This window comes from Strix aluco, chromosome 7 (assembly GCF_031877795.1).
Source record: "Strix aluco isolate bStrAlu1 chromosome 7, bStrAlu1.hap1, whole genome shotgun sequence".
Taxonomy (NCBI): Eukaryota; Metazoa; Chordata; class Aves; order Strigiformes; family Strigidae; genus Strix; species Strix aluco.
In genome coordinates, this window is record NC_133937.1 from 17,464,791 (window position 1) to 17,480,648 (window position 15,858).

General features: G+C 37.5%; 1 protein-coding gene across 5 annotated transcripts in view; it reads right to left on the reverse strand.

The window, feature by feature from the left end:
- Window positions 1–15,858, reverse strand: part of ADK (adenosine kinase) — a 290,826-nt gene that overhangs the window by 46,516 nt on the left and 228,452 nt on the right. For all 5 annotated transcript variants that reach the window (XM_074830614.1, XM_074830613.1, XM_074830615.1 and 2 more), the window contains one exon: window positions 1,940–1,975. In XM_074830614.1, the coding sequence (XP_074686715.1) occupies window positions 1,940–1,975 (36 nt within the window). The remainder of the gene's footprint in view (window positions 1–1,939; window positions 1,976–15,858) is intronic.

The following is a 15,858-nucleotide window of genomic DNA, read 5'->3' on the forward strand; positions in this document are numbered from 1 at the left end:
TTTGCCCTGGTCACTCAAGGTCACCCTTTCCTTTAGTTTTCCACATTTCACCAGTTTTCTATTCTCAATATAAATCACAGAATCAATTTTACAAACTTTTGAGAGTTGCTGGAAATTCTTCTTGGTTTTAATTGAAAGGCTAATTGAAATTCTTTAAGTTTTCCCTAAGATACTTCATTAGTAGTGTGATTTTTTTGTGCCTCCACAGCCCAATGGGAAAACAAGACTGTGGACACTTACCAAGTTTTACACATCTCTGTCAGTAAACTTGACATGTGAGCTGTTGCCAAGCAAGGGGGTAGTAAGAGGTAAGATCATAATCATTGTGCACTTTACTGATATGCTGTAATCAAATGTGGCAGATTTAGGATGTTCAGAAGGAACTGTGCTAAAATCTCTAAGCAAGCACTAATGGAAAGGTTAATAAGATGGTAGTTAGCAGACACCAGCAAAAGCAGTTTGTCACTAGAACTGAATTTAAACCAGGCACAATCAAAGTCTTTAGCTCAAGGGGGCAATAAAAATATAGAATGGGTAGACTTAACACACTACTTCCTTTCTTTTTTATTGTCTAGCTACCAGAGGGTACCAATAATTTGTTATGCTTCATATTATATTTGGAGGCATCTGTGAAATTCATTCATTTGATAGAATAAACTCAAAGTGTATTTTTATGCTAACAACACAGATTATACAAATGAAAATTGACAGTGATAAAAAGTCTTGATTTCTACAAAGCAGCCACATGAATTTGGGAGACATAAAATGAAATGGGACAGCCCACAATTTTAATATCTAAAACACTGGTGGCATTGATGTACCTGCTGGTGTATGGTTCTAAAGAAATCTAAATTGTAGAACAAAAGCTGTCAGTCTTTCCCTCGTTTTTTATATGCAACCATCCACACACAGAAGCAGCACGTTCTTAAAGTGATGCGGTTTGAATTGCGCGGCTTCTATTATTTATGCAAAATGGGTGTTGAGCAGTCAAACTCCTATCTATTCTTTTACACTGCAAACAAATCAATTAAGGTGGGTCTTATTCCAGTGGAAAAACATGTAAAAGGATTTATGTGTATTCAGTTCTGCAATTTAGATTTCAGTAAGATCACTTACTATCTGCAAAATTAGCACAACTGTTGTCACATTAATTATAGTATTTAAAACCTGCCTATTTGAATTCAGCATTAGACACCAATAGCTGATAGCTCACCAGATTAAATTATCTGAATTTAGCCAATGGGAGATATTATTCAAATAATACCTCAAGAAGATGAAATCAAAAGCTCTGAAAATCACTGTAAAATCAACAGTGTTTACTTCAAGAAAGTGGATCATACATTTTTAGAGCACAGATGGAAAACACCAACTAGAATATGTTTCGAAACACAAATTCCACACTACCCCTTCTAAAGGAAGCTGTTTGTAGAAGCATGGTTTACATTAATCAGTACCTAACAATTTTATATACAACCTTTCTAAAATTCATTTGCATAATGATAATCCGCATATGGCAGGGTTTAAGTTATTTAAGCGGTGTTATATTTCACTATTTAGTCTTGCCTCACCACTGCTTTAGCAGTGAATCCTTATGGAGTGTAATGCAGCTAATGAGGTAGCTTTTTAACTGAACAAACTGACAGGTCCCATATCTGCAGAGGCAGCTTGAAACCGTGCCCAACCTCTCGGCTTCCCAAGAGGCTTTTCAAAATTCAATAAATAACATCTGTAGGCGATGTTGGGTGCAGACCTAGCAGAGTGCGTCATAACACTGAGCTGGCAGAACAAAGAAACCATGACGACTGCCAAGTTTCCATGGCAACCGCTGCGAGGCTTGGAGAGTATAATAGCACATCAATCATTGTCCAAAAGAACTTCATTATCAGCAAGAAAAAAAACCTTTAGGATCTGTTTAGTGTGCAATTGTGGGTTAACTCACCTCAAAGCCTTGCTCTCTAGCAAAAGTGGCAGCTTCCTGAAATAATAAAAAAAGAACAGTTAATTATAAAGTGCTAGATAATGAAGAAATAACACATTTTGAAACTCGTTCAGCCAGTTTTCCTTTTACACGATTATCTCAATATACCCATATACAGTTGTTCACTTCTGATAGTCGCACCAAAAGCTTCCCCCCTCCTTCCCTCAAGCCCAACAACAGCACAATGTCAACACATTTCATAAGTTCAAATAAAGAAGGTACAATATGTTTTTTCCAGGCGAGGAAAGTTACTTCTGGAAATAGGACTTTGACTAGGAAACCACTACTTCAAATCCAGACAAACATCCTTCAGACATATTGTTAATTGAAATTGTATCATATCTCCATTTATGTATGACACTTCATGGGATAAAGGTTATCAAGCCATTTAAAATAATCACTTGTCATCTACAGTGCATGAACAAAATAGAATCACAAAATGTGTTCAAACCCTTGTAGTGGAATCAGATGAGCATTTTAAAATACTCTGATGTCTTAATCACTGCTTTAGGCAATTTAACTATGTTATCTTCCTGAAAGAACAGAGGAAACATCAGGGTATCAGAATGTCCTCATTTCTTATTTATATTAATTGGAGCAATTAAAATCTGTTTTGAAATAAAAGCAATGAGACAGAAGACAATAGCAATGTTTCTCCCTTACTCACTTTCTACCTTGACATTGCAAATGTTGCAGAAAACCCTTAAAGTCTTTAAGTTTTAATTTGCATTCTTCCAGATGATCTTTGTTAAGTGATATTAATAGAGGGATAAGTCTTGAGCCAAAATGGTGAGCTGATCCAACTAAACAAAAATAACTATTGTACTAAACAATTCAAGTCCAGTGTCCCCATGACAGCTGTAAGTGCTGCAGAAAATACATACTTGTGGACCTATATGATCTGCCAATTTGGGGGCAATATAAGAATTTGAAGTGGGTAGAATTGATTATACCAACAGTAAGTTGAGGTTAATAAAATGTGATAAGCTGAAAAGCACAACTCCTCAGGCTGCTTCACTGCAGAAACATAAGGCTGACCGGGTTAGCCTTAGCTGATGTTGACAGAAAAACTGAATCATGGTCCTGACAATTGGGTGCGGGCAAGGTTAGCCACTTTGACAATTTACTTACAATTGAATTCCTTCTTGTACATCACACAGTCAATGACATTTGCTAGCCTGGCTGTCAAGAAGGAGTGTAGGGTTCAAAGATATCATGCAGTGTTTTCCTAAAGCAGCATGTGATTAACAAAGCCTATGCTCGTATGAAAAAAGGAGCCTGCAAGCTTCCACTCTAAAGTGATGCACTTACAATGAACTGCAACACAATCAAGAAAGCCTCAAATGGGACTGGGACACAGAAAAAAACAAAAATAAGAGCAATAAGGAGGCAAAGAATAAGAAAATGGACTAAAAATTATATACTGTAGCCAAATTACTTCTTTAACCTCAGGTTTTTGGTCATGCAGTTGAAATCGGAAGTTACACTGATCTGTCCTAAGGGGATTTCTTTAAGGTCCCGATGCAGCAGGACATTAACATCTGTGTTAAACTATTGTTTGGCCAGGAAACTGGACACCAGTACATTCTTATGTGTGTGAAATAAAAACTATTCCAGTTAAGTAGTGTTTCCTTATGTGGAAGACTTTGAGAGAATTCATCTTAATTTTCTGTACTGGGGCACCCATGCATAGCACATGTGGTTTGAAAGACCTGGCCCTTCCACAAGGAAGGATAAATGATTGCGCATTTGTTGAAAAGTATCTCATCTTCAGATTTTCCTGTTAGAGCATTGTCTTTTAGCCTGGTCTGCTGCCCAGCTACATGAATAATGGTAGGTAGCATACAATCATAGATTTTCCTGCAGTTGACCTCTAATCTAAGGGTGTCTGAACACACCAAAGAACAACAGCAATCTTAATTTTCTTCTCTCCTATCAACTGAACCTCAGAATAACTCCTGAGCAGTTTCTTTCAGTAAGGACTGTGCCTACAGCCCCCTAAGAATCAGCCTCTCTCAGGACTACATCCCTTTAAGAATTAAGACCCTTCCAATAAAAAAGATAATAAAGCTCAAAACACACATTTGGAGACTACAGTTTGGTGTTTGCAAAATGGTGAGAAATGTGAGGCAGGCCCTGAATGCCAGGGACAGTTCAAAGTAAATTAACCAGATAAAAGCGATGAGAACCTTTTAGTATCTATTCACAATAACAGTGAGAACAGGAAACAAGCAGAACCCATCTGTGCAGCCCTAGGGCACCTCATACTGAGCTTCACGTCTCTAATAAAGTAGTCAGGTTAAAATCTAAGTGGCTGTAACATGTGGAGACTGCTAGGGTTACAATGGCCAGCCAGGGCGTTCCCTGATGCAGGTGATAATCAGTATGATAATCACTATATTTACAGGCTTTCCATTTTATATCTGACATTGGAAATCACGAAGAAGGAGGGATTAAGGAAATAAACAACCTACACAGAAGCTTTACCGCTCCCCAGAGAATGCAGCATTTTCATTCATGCGTGACATGCGACAACAGCAAAGCAAAACAGCGACAGAACAAAATTTTCTTAGGAGGCTTCATTTCACATCAGGAGTTCTTCCAGTTTTGATAAACTTTAGACATTATTCATTCATCACTCCAACTCAGCATTTTCAGAGCTGTTTTCCATTATTGCCTACAACAGAACATCTCATTTCATAAAACCCTCTCCCCCACCTTTTTACTCTTTCATACTAAATATATTAAAAACTCACACTCCTTTTTCTATATAATCTTTTTACTAACCACGACAGTGAATTTATTGTCGTACCACCTAAAGTAGGAATGGGATTTGTTATTAGTTATGAAACATTATTTGGCTTATGCAGTTTGGGGGGGAAAAAAAAATCCTAAATACAGTCATGCTGAAAAAAACCTGTGTACTTTACTCAATGGGAGTCACACAGTGTCACCAAAGTTAACACACACCCTCTTTGCACAATAGTGAGCAGTTTACACAGGAAAGCGAGATAAATTAAAGAGATAACAATAAAAAAGACAGCTTCCGTTAGTACCAGCTTTGCTGTTATGTTAGAACTCGCTTGCTAGCTGAAAACTATTTCCATTCTTGCATGTATTTTACTGCTGTTGAAGTCCCATCATTTAGTAAATGGAGCTGTCTATAATCTACATTGGGGCTAACTGTAACAGGAGTTTTAAAATTCTGAGCCCTTTTATCACCAGCAATGCAAACTATTTGTTTGTAAGTAAACAGAAACATACCCTCCAAACACAGAATCCATTAGCATCTGCATTCCTAGGAGTATTTGTTATCCCCCTGTGTTAGAAGAATTTTATGATTATAGAGTTAAGATGGCTCAACTTCAATAACTGTATGTTTGGTTTGCCATAACACACAGAAGGTACAGTATATATTAAATATTCTCAACACATCTAAATTTTTTTTTGCTGGTACCAAGGTTTTATGATGAGTTGATCAAATTATAGCCAAAATGGTAACAACATGCATGTTGTGTTAAAATTAATTCATGTAGGCCAACATAAAACTCATGCAGTTGTACTGAACAGCATTTAAAACATTGAAAAGCATTTAAAATATTGTTGAAATTAGCTGACAAAGACTGTTTCAAAAGCACCACCAACAGTATTATCTACAATATGCATTTTAACCTTTATATGGAGAAAAGGAGCTCTGTAAACTAAATTTACATTTCATTGCTGAAATCAACATTATCTCATAAAGAAATGATAAAACAGCAGGACAGCAATGATACCCTTGCACACTGAATGCGTTTCCCGTAATTACACAAGAAAGCAAATGCAGGGGACGCTGAAGCTAATCCCTCCCCTGCCATCCTTCTTGGTAGAGGAAACATCTCACAGAATAACCTAAACTCACATATTACAGTACTAGTCTGTGCAGCTCTCTCTAATTCTCTATTTTTCCTCAGGGAAAAAAAAGAAAAAAAACCCCTGGATTTGATTTACTTTTTTTAACTGGGAGATTACCGGCAGGTTTTGAGGGAGTTCCTATTGCAATAACTATAACTTCCTGACTCACACAAAATGAGCCCCAAACAAGCCCTATTCACATTTTCAGGAATACCATCCTCTTCCTCTGCATAACAAATCTGTGACTCAGTGGGTTCAGCCCTGCCCATGAATCAGTGTAATCCTAAAACCGCACACACACATACAGCATGTGTAACTGCAGAGGAAGATCCTTGCAGTACAGGGCAGTGCAGAGTGCATAACGACAAAAAGAAATGAAAAAGCAAACTTGAGTGGACTCACTCAATGCAAAACAGTAAATGACTATGAGGACCATCCACTTAAGTGTCTGCATTTGATGGAACCATTCTTACTGGTACCAACTCTGATTATAACTTGAATAGTACTTCCACCACAATACTTTACACGACTTTTAAACTGTTAAAATCTAAAAATCAATCTTAAACATTTCCTTCCTTTCATACATTCCAGAAGCATGAATTGTTAGTGTTCTTCCATTTACACGGTTTCCTTGAACACATTGAAGGCTACTCACTTGCCTAATTCCCTTTCTCTTCAGTATAATCATTTAGTACTATCCATCCCACTCATGAGTTCATCTCCAATCCTGGTATAACTTTGTGTTCTGTATCCTCTCTTGCTTTTCTACTGATTGCCTTGTTTGCGGCAACAAAGTCTATTTCACAAATCTTCTGTAACATTAAAAGCCTGTTATCTAAATTAAATGGGTGACAACAAAGTCAAATAAGCAAATGGGGATATAGGACACACTTTCATGCAAGTGACACACACTGATATCTACAACTTCATCCTGTAGAAGACTGACTCAAATATTCAAAGTTGTTTTATACTGACAATCTCCTTTCTTAGAGATAGGCGCTGAAGATTTGTGTTTCTGAAATAGACATTTTTATTCATGATTTCCTAAAGGACAATATACTTGTAAAACTTTCTAAAACAAAACCAAAAAAATAATAACCAACCAACCAAAAATTGATGTATTATTTGTCTCACTGAACTATAGAGACATTAAAGTCTTCTGCTTTATTATAATTACTCACACTTGTAGTTCAGCTTTCCTTAGGTAGGCACATTTGTCTTTCTTATCTGCCTATCCCTTCTGCCATCTTTCCTTGTCCCTAACAAAGAGCTTTCTTATAAACTTCTGTCAGAGCTATACCCTTAGTTTTATACACTCCATAGGTACTGAGAACCTCTGATTTCAGCAGTATCTGTTGTGCCCGGTAATTCTGAATACAGGCCAATAAAAGACATCTCTTGTTAAAATCTCCCTCTTTTTTATCAGAAGATAAGTCATGAAGAATGACTTATCAAGATCACCATGTGCCCTCCTTTTGATATTTGTTTCATAAAACACTTGTCACAGTGCAAGGCTAAGCTAGTTTTTAAAAAGCGGGGCTAGTGAGCTGTGCCATGCCATGTTTTCCACTCTTTCAGTTCCAGGCCAGTTTATGCTAAATATGACCCTGGAAATGTGTCTTAAGGCACAAACAGGACAATGGATTTTCAGTTGCTGCCTTTGAATTATAACAAAGATGTCACACATACACCCACTAACTTCACGACCCAGTTGGTGGGGTGTTCTTATATCAAATCCAGGTATTTAATGCAGCCCATAAATGTGCAGTGATATGATCTATCTTTATACTACTCTTTCCCGTGTATGCTGCACAAACCCAAACTAAGTTACACCTGATTTTATAGCCCATCCCAATTTTAAGTGAGAAAATAATAGATGCATAATAGATCTGTCATTATATATATGTGTATGCATATAACGGCAGATCCACAGTTCTTAGCATGATGAATTAACATCATGCAAGAACTATGATTACTTTCATGCTATGCAAATAGGGGTGGTGTCAAAGCTGTGGTAATGATAATCATGACCTACCTAAGGAATCTGAGGTAGATATTGCTGAAGACTAGCCAGTGATCAGTTGAAAACATGATTTCAAAAAATGGCCACTATTATTCTGTTATTTAAAATGAATGGATAGAAAGTCTACAGGACATAGTTCCAGCTGGATCACTAACCTTTAGTGCCAACAGTACATTTATTGTGGTTAGTGGTAAGATACATATGTTCCTCTTCAATTCAGTGCTAAATAGTTACCAACAGTTACTCAAAATGCTGTAGATTGTCCTATCCAGCCTTTTTTGTCATTGTAGTCTGATTTAGACAGGCATTACTTTAAGGTCAACTATTACTACATTTCATTGTCTAAAAGAATACAAGCTCATACGCCTTTATTAAAAACTGGCCATTTATGAAGGCATCGAGGGCTCAGGAGGCGAATGTGATTTTATCCTTTTTCTTTTTTCTTTTCTTTCCCCCAGATACAGTTGCTTTAATATGGGTCATATAAGAGTTTGAGAAACAGAAGTCAAAAGAACCACCCAGCATATTTTTTGAAACAAATGTTTATCTGGTGAAATTCTGCTACAGGTGATAAAGTTTGAGCTATACTTGGGAATGTGCTACATTGGATGTAATGCTTCAATATTAGTTTTGCTTGACAAGCACAGAAGACTAATCCTTGATTTGGTCAGTAGTGTACAACTGTTCATGTTTCAGAGAAGATCAATAAAAGTGGTCACAGAACGGACAGACCCTGCACACAGCTTGAGAATCAACCTGAGAATCAGCAGTATCTGAGCAAGTATCTACCCCTCACTGGTTACTACTGAAGAAAGCACAGCTGGCATCAATTGGATGGGCAGATTATGATAAATGAACACTGAGGTGGTTTTTTCCCTCTTTACTTTTCCCATGAGCAGTGCCAGACCCCAAAATTGCTTTTTTTTATAAAGATAGCAAGAGTTCATATCATATACTAAAATATTATTTCAGCTTGCTCCAGTAGTACTAAAGATACTGGTAAATATATCTACATGGCCTTCACCCAGTAGGTGAAAATATAAAACAATAATAATCAGTTCAAGTGAATAATCAGAACAAGTATAAATACCATATGGGGTTAAAGCTGTAACGTTCAGAGGGGGTTCTGGCAGAGTACCAGAGGGTTTTGTCTGAAAAAGCCTAGTGTGAAAAGAATTGAGAAAGAAACGTATTTCCTGTCCTGCTTGGGTTCACCCTGGAGTGTCTGTATCATGTACAATTCATTAATATTCAAGTTATTTATTCTCCTATTCAGGTTATTACCAGAACTATAGTTCCTGCTAGAATCTTCTACAGCAAAATCACTCTGAGTCAGAGCTTAATACCATTACAAGGTCTGCAACAGCTGCAGCAGTGATATGCCTCTGAGCCATTTTGAAATTTTATGATGGATAAAGCGCAATTACCTATATCTCCACCATACATCCTTACCTAAAGAACTGAACTATCTATGACTCTGGATGTGTGCCTCTCCTCCCATATTATAAGCATCAAATTAGTGAGTGATACTTCCTTACACCACCTCTTTATACAAATGTGCCTGTCTCCATTTTAAAAATAGATACATCATGATCAGAAGAGAGAGAGAATAAAAAAAAGACCCCCTCCTTAATCATCACTGAATCAGGAGAACATAATAAAAATGAAAACAAATATCTTAAAATTAATTTAATAGCTACAAGATAAGAGTTTTATACATATATAAAAAATAAAAGATGTGTGGGGTCTTTTGAAGTCTTTAATACTGCTCATTGGATGCTCTTAGTGCCAACTTTCTGGCTGAAGGATGACAAACAGAAATAAAAGACTGCATCATTTTCAACAAGGCCTTCTATGATTGCAACCACTCACACTAGCCTGAAATCACTGACAAGATATTCTCACCTAGCAATTTCAGATGAAGAGAATAATCAGATACTGTGCTAAAAGTGCCGGGATCCTGCAGGACTTGTCTCTAGTCCAGCTAAAAGGTTAACACATTTTTAGCAGTGAAATTGAGTTGTTTTATACACTTTGTTTGGTGTGATGTCATGCACAGCCATCTAGAATTGTAACTAAGGCTGTGGTATTGGGAACCCTGTAAAAAGCAATCATCACGTAACTCCTTTCATGTGCTAGGCTTGCATTGCTTGTAACTCTAGCAAGAAAATTAAAAAATTGCTCACTGCAACCTCCAGCAATACACCAACTTTTAAACTGATCTAAATATTACACATTTTACCCTTTCAATGAAGTTTGACCCCAGCTGACTTAAAGATTCTTGTTGGATTTTGTTGTGCTATTTAATGCTAATTTGATGATGCATTTATCTGTGTTCAATATACAAATATTCAAGATACATTTTTTTTCTTGTATTTTCAGTTTTAGCTACTGCAGCTACTTCATGGAAGGAAAAACCTAGTTCTCAGTCTGTACTAGTGGCTCTATCTCACAAGACTGTCACAGAATCAGAATCGTCTAGGTTGGAAAAGACCTTGAAGATCATCTAGTCCAACAATTAACCTAACACTGACCATTCCCAACTACACCGTATCCCTCAGCACTATGTCAATGCGACTCTTAAACACCTCCAGGGATGGGGACTCCACCACCTCCCTGGGCAGCCCATTCCAACGCCTAACAACTCATTCTGTAAAGAAATGCTTCCTAATATCCAGTCTGAACCTTCCCTGGCGCAACTTGAGCCATTCCCTCTTGTCCTGTCACTTGTTACTCAGTTAAAGAGACTCATCCCCAGCTCTCTGCAACCTCCTTTCAGGTAGTTGTAGAGGGCGATGAGGTCTCCCCTCAGCATCCTCTTCTCCAGACTAAACCACCTCCTAACACCTGTGCTCCAGACCCTTCACCACCTTCGTTGCCCTTCTCTGGACACGCTCGAGTAATTCAATGTCCTTTTTGTAGTGAGGGGCCCAAAACTGAACACAGTCATCGAGGTGCGGCCTCACCAGTGCCGAGTACAGGGGTAAGATCACTTCCCTGTCCCTGCTGGCCACGCTATTTCTGATACAAGCCAGGATGCCATTGGCCTTCTTGGCCACCTGGGCACACTGCTGGCTCATGTTCAGCCGGCTGTCAATCAACACCCCCAGGTCCCTCTCTGACTGACAGCTCTCCAGCCACTCCTCCCCAAGCCTGTAGCGCTGCTGGGGGTTGTTGTGGCCCAAGTGCAGCACCCGGCATTTGGCCTTATTGAAACTCCTACAGCTGGCCTTAGCCCATCGCTCCAGCCTGTCCAGGTCTCTTTGTCATTACATGGAAAAACAAAATTTCTATCTGACCACAGTTAGATCACTGTGGTCCTGACTGAAGAAGATGAATTCTAATTCCAGATGTGACTAAGACACTATTTATCATCTTGGACAAGTTGCTAATTTCTTGCACCAATTTTTTTTTAAATGTATAAAATTTACTTGCTTCTGACCATTAAGTGTTGAGGATGAGTGGTTTTTTTGTATGTTTATTCCTTTTCTAAGAGAAACCAATCTGAACTTGAGATGGGCTAAAACAGAGCAGAAACTGAAAGAAAAGTCAAGTAATGAAATTAGAGGGATCACAAATTCCCACATATTTTAAAGAGGTATTACAAAAATCACAGAGTAGTTGAGGTTGGAAGGGGCCTCCAAACATCATCTAGACCATTTGGGTGGAGATTCCACAGCCTCTTTGGAAAACCTGTTCCAGCATTTGACCACCCTTTTCTTATGTTTAAGTGGAATTTCCTGTACTTGAATATGTGCCTGTTGCCTCTTCTCCTGTGACTGGACACTGCTATGAAGAGCCTGGCTCCATCCTAATTACTACCTCTCATTAGGTATTTATATGCATTGATAAGATCTCAGCCTCCTCTTCTTTAGGCTCTCAGTCTCCTCTCCTCATACAACAGATGCTCCAAACCCTATATCATCTTTGTGGCCCTTTGCTGCTATCATTCCAGTAAGTCCATGTCTTTCTCGTGTTGGGGAGCCCAGAACAGGACCCAGCACTCCAGATGCATCTCACCAGTTTTGAGTAGAGGGGAAGGATCACGGCCCTCCACCTGCTGGCAGTGCTCTTCCTAATTGCAGCCCAGAACGCTGCTGGCCGTCTTTGCTGTGAGGGCATGTTGCTGGCTCAAATCTATTTTTTTTCCCTGGGATCCTTTTCTGCAAAGCTGCTTTCCACCCAACTGGTTCCCAGCCTATCCTGGGACCAACATTCCACCCCAGTTGAGAGGACCTTCCATTTTAATTTATTGAATTTCATGAGATTCCCATTGGCCCATTTCTCCAGTCTGTCAAGGTCTTTAAAATTTTATATTACACTTTGCATTATGATAGTAGTTACTGACTGCAAGCATGGGTTAGAATCCATGCTGGGCCTATGCAGACAGGGAAAGACTTTATCAAAGACTTATTGATATATGAAGAACAGGCAGATGACTGTTAGGATGGAAAAGAAACAGCTAAAGAAACCAAGCAACTAACCACAGCCACACAGCAGGTGAGGATGGTCACGAACTACAAATGATTCAGGACAAGCCGCTCTGACAAATAAGCAGTATCTCTCAGAGACTCAGAAAAACCCTCCACCCAGCTTCTGCTGGCCAAAGGACTGCTAGCATCAGTACAACACACCAAAGATGGAAGAAAACATATAAGTCTATTAATGTCTTGACCACTGAACTTCACCTATTACACATGGGTTATAATATGCTTGGCAGCAGACATTCAAATTATCTATAACCAATTGCTTCATGCATTCAAATCACTCTCACTTCATTATAATTGCTTTTTCCTTTAAAAATTGGCTTAGGTAAAAAGATCATGACTATTCTATTGGTTGGTTTAGTCACTATGCTTTTAAACATGAAAGTGAATTTTTTTCAAAAAGTGGGGTTCAAAATTCCTGTGACAGAAAGCAAACTATAAGCCTTCTCAGCACGCCTTTCTACTTTTAAGACACCACACTCATCAAGAAAAAGGAAAACAATAAAAAGATGCAAAAAAATTATAAAATGATGTATGAACATGCATGAATTCCTATAGAAAAAAATTTCAAAATTAAGTAACGTAATAATGGAAAAAATTACACTCCTGCATCAAAGATCAGTAATCTTTCACATAATACATAACAGCATAATCATGACAACAACTTACTTGTTAAAAGTGCATAGTTTAGCAATGCATTATTACCTGGATAACTGTATGCAATCCCCTTTCTTTCAATGTGATCATTTTCTCTGAGATGCACTGGATAGCAGCAGTAATACTGATCAGAGGCTGAATCCATAGTGGTTTTGTCTGTCAGGCATTGCCTTCCCTGTTAAATTAACTTTATGTACACATACACACACACACACACACACAAGTCTTTCCCAAATGCATATATATCTCATGACAAAACAAAGGTGATCTCCCTCTCTGAAACCTTCTGTATTTCAGTCTTCTACCTGCACCCTTTCTCCAAACCGTTCCTGATTAAATCAATGGTTTTCACAAGCATTTTTATTCACTAGTCTTCTAACTAGGGAAAAAAAGGTGCCTGCATTGGAATCACAGCCATTAAAATACCGTAACTTATCAGCACTTTCAAGTTTTCTGAACACCTACAGCTCTTGTTTGAGGTATACTGCTTACAATAGCACTGATGTATCTTTTTGCTACTATGAAGTAATTTTACCTTGACAATATAAGTTGCAATGAATTATTATCTATTCTCTTTTTAAAATATCATTTGATACATTCACTAGTTATAAAATATTAAAGTGAAAATACAATTTCCAACCGGGGTCAACCCACCATACAGTGTAATAACTGAGGTTGTTGTACAACTTGCTGTGTACTATTGTTCTTCAGTTCATAAATTCACACAGATAACTTTGAAAGCCAAGTTGAAAAGTAAAATTTGGACTCAGTCTGCATGGAAGAGAAATGAAATATTTGAATAAAAGAAAACTTTGAGTTTCAAGTGTGTTCTTTTTACACGAGCAGTTCTCTAAATCTCTACTAAGCAAGGACACTCTCCTAGTGGCACCAGTTGTAAAGGATCATAAAAATGTATCATAGTTTTCAAGCAATAACATTTTATAAATTTTGTACGTAAGCATACAAAAAACTTAGCATCTCTGATTATGCCATATGCACATTCTTCACATACTCCGAAGACTCAAAGAACATTTTAAAATCCTCAGCTATACTTCAGAATGGTTACCATTTTAACCTCTACTTCTGTGTCTTTAAAATGCTACATTTATTTTAGGATTTGTCTCACAACTATTTTTTAATTACTGAGATAACAGATTGACACTATATTTTAATATCATTTATATATTTGTTAACCATTACTATGTGCCTAGTATATGTTAGCATATTGCAAATGAACCTGAAATTGCACCTGATACATTTCTTATTTTATTACATGACAAATGTAAGACTACAAATTATTCTGAAGCTGAAATTAGTAGTCATAGTAATAGTAGTACTAGTAATTCAGTTCTGGACAGGTTATTTTTAGCTATGTACTCACTCACGCCCTTCACTACAGACTCCTCACACCTCCTGAGTGCTTAGAAGTGTAAATAACCTTTTTTTTTTTTTCCCCCTCTGCCTGCAGCATTGTATTTGTGTTTAAATATAACAGAAGTTATTTCAATCTTTTTAGTTTGCCTCACACTTTCCAACACAAAGAATTCCTGTGATTTCTTCCAAGACGCTGTGTCTTTTCCGTTTTATGCAAAATTTGAAAAGAGCTGTAGGGTCAAAGCAGTGCTGTTCTTTTGTTCAGATTGCATTCTGATTTGGGCTCTTGAAAATTTACTTCTTTCTCTTATATTAGTAATAAATTTTTTGGCCAAATACCAGACAACAAATGAATGGGAACATTCTAAAACAGTAGTGCTATGCTTTTGGAGCAAAAGTAGTGGCAATAACAGCACACCAGATGCTGCACTGGAAGCTTTTTAAAAAGACAGCTATTTAGGGATTTAGGGAAATAAAGAAAAAAATAGGCTAGGACCTCTGAAAAGTGGCACAAATTTGTGGAATCTACTTGGTTTGAGGTTTGTTTTTCCTAAAAGAGCTAAGAGGAATGTAGTGCTCATATAATATAGTAAAATCTAATTATGGTATAAACAACAAGCCAGAAAAGATATTCAGTACTAGCAGACATATACACATGTTCCTAATTCCTTGTCTCTTGTCAGATTTCTGCATCATATGCTTTCCTCTTTCAGTCAAGTTAATCAACTCTTCTGAATTATGCTTCGAAACGTCACATATGACCTCTACCATGCCATGTTTTGAAAATCACCATGCTCTGAAAGGCATTTTGATCTTAGGTTTAGACCATGAAAATAAACAGTTTATTTGGAGCCTGGCTGGCTTACATGGCAAGCAGTGAACAGTTTGCAGAGGATACTGTGCTAAAAGTGTCACTTTTAAAAAATAATATTGAAGCAGTTCTTTACAAACATGGCACTTGTCCAAAGCACATATGGAACATTAAATATAACCATAAAATTTTATGCACCAGATTTGACCAAGGTCTTGAGCTCTAATTTATATTTTCTCCGTTTTGCTGGAAGACTAGCTGCATTTGATAAAGCTACTTCATAAGGACTCTGTTCTCCTAACATTTACACATCACACATCTGGACTTGGAAAAGGATTCTGAGTAAAAGAGCCAACTAATGCAGATCTTGTTTACATTATGTGCAATTACTCTTGTGTCATGAATCTCCCTGGGATATCAGAATGTGCTGAAGACACTCAAAGAATATGTACTTCCAATAAAAGTGCAAAAGCCTGGGTGTTTCTGACCCTATCAATGAGCTTGGTACGCATGATCATGTAAGAAAATGAATGGCATTTGTATTTTCTAATAATATTGCATTTCATTTTTATTAATTATTTGTATGTAATGAGAGCTGCCCTCAGTGTCTGAAGATCTCTGGATTGTTTTTCTC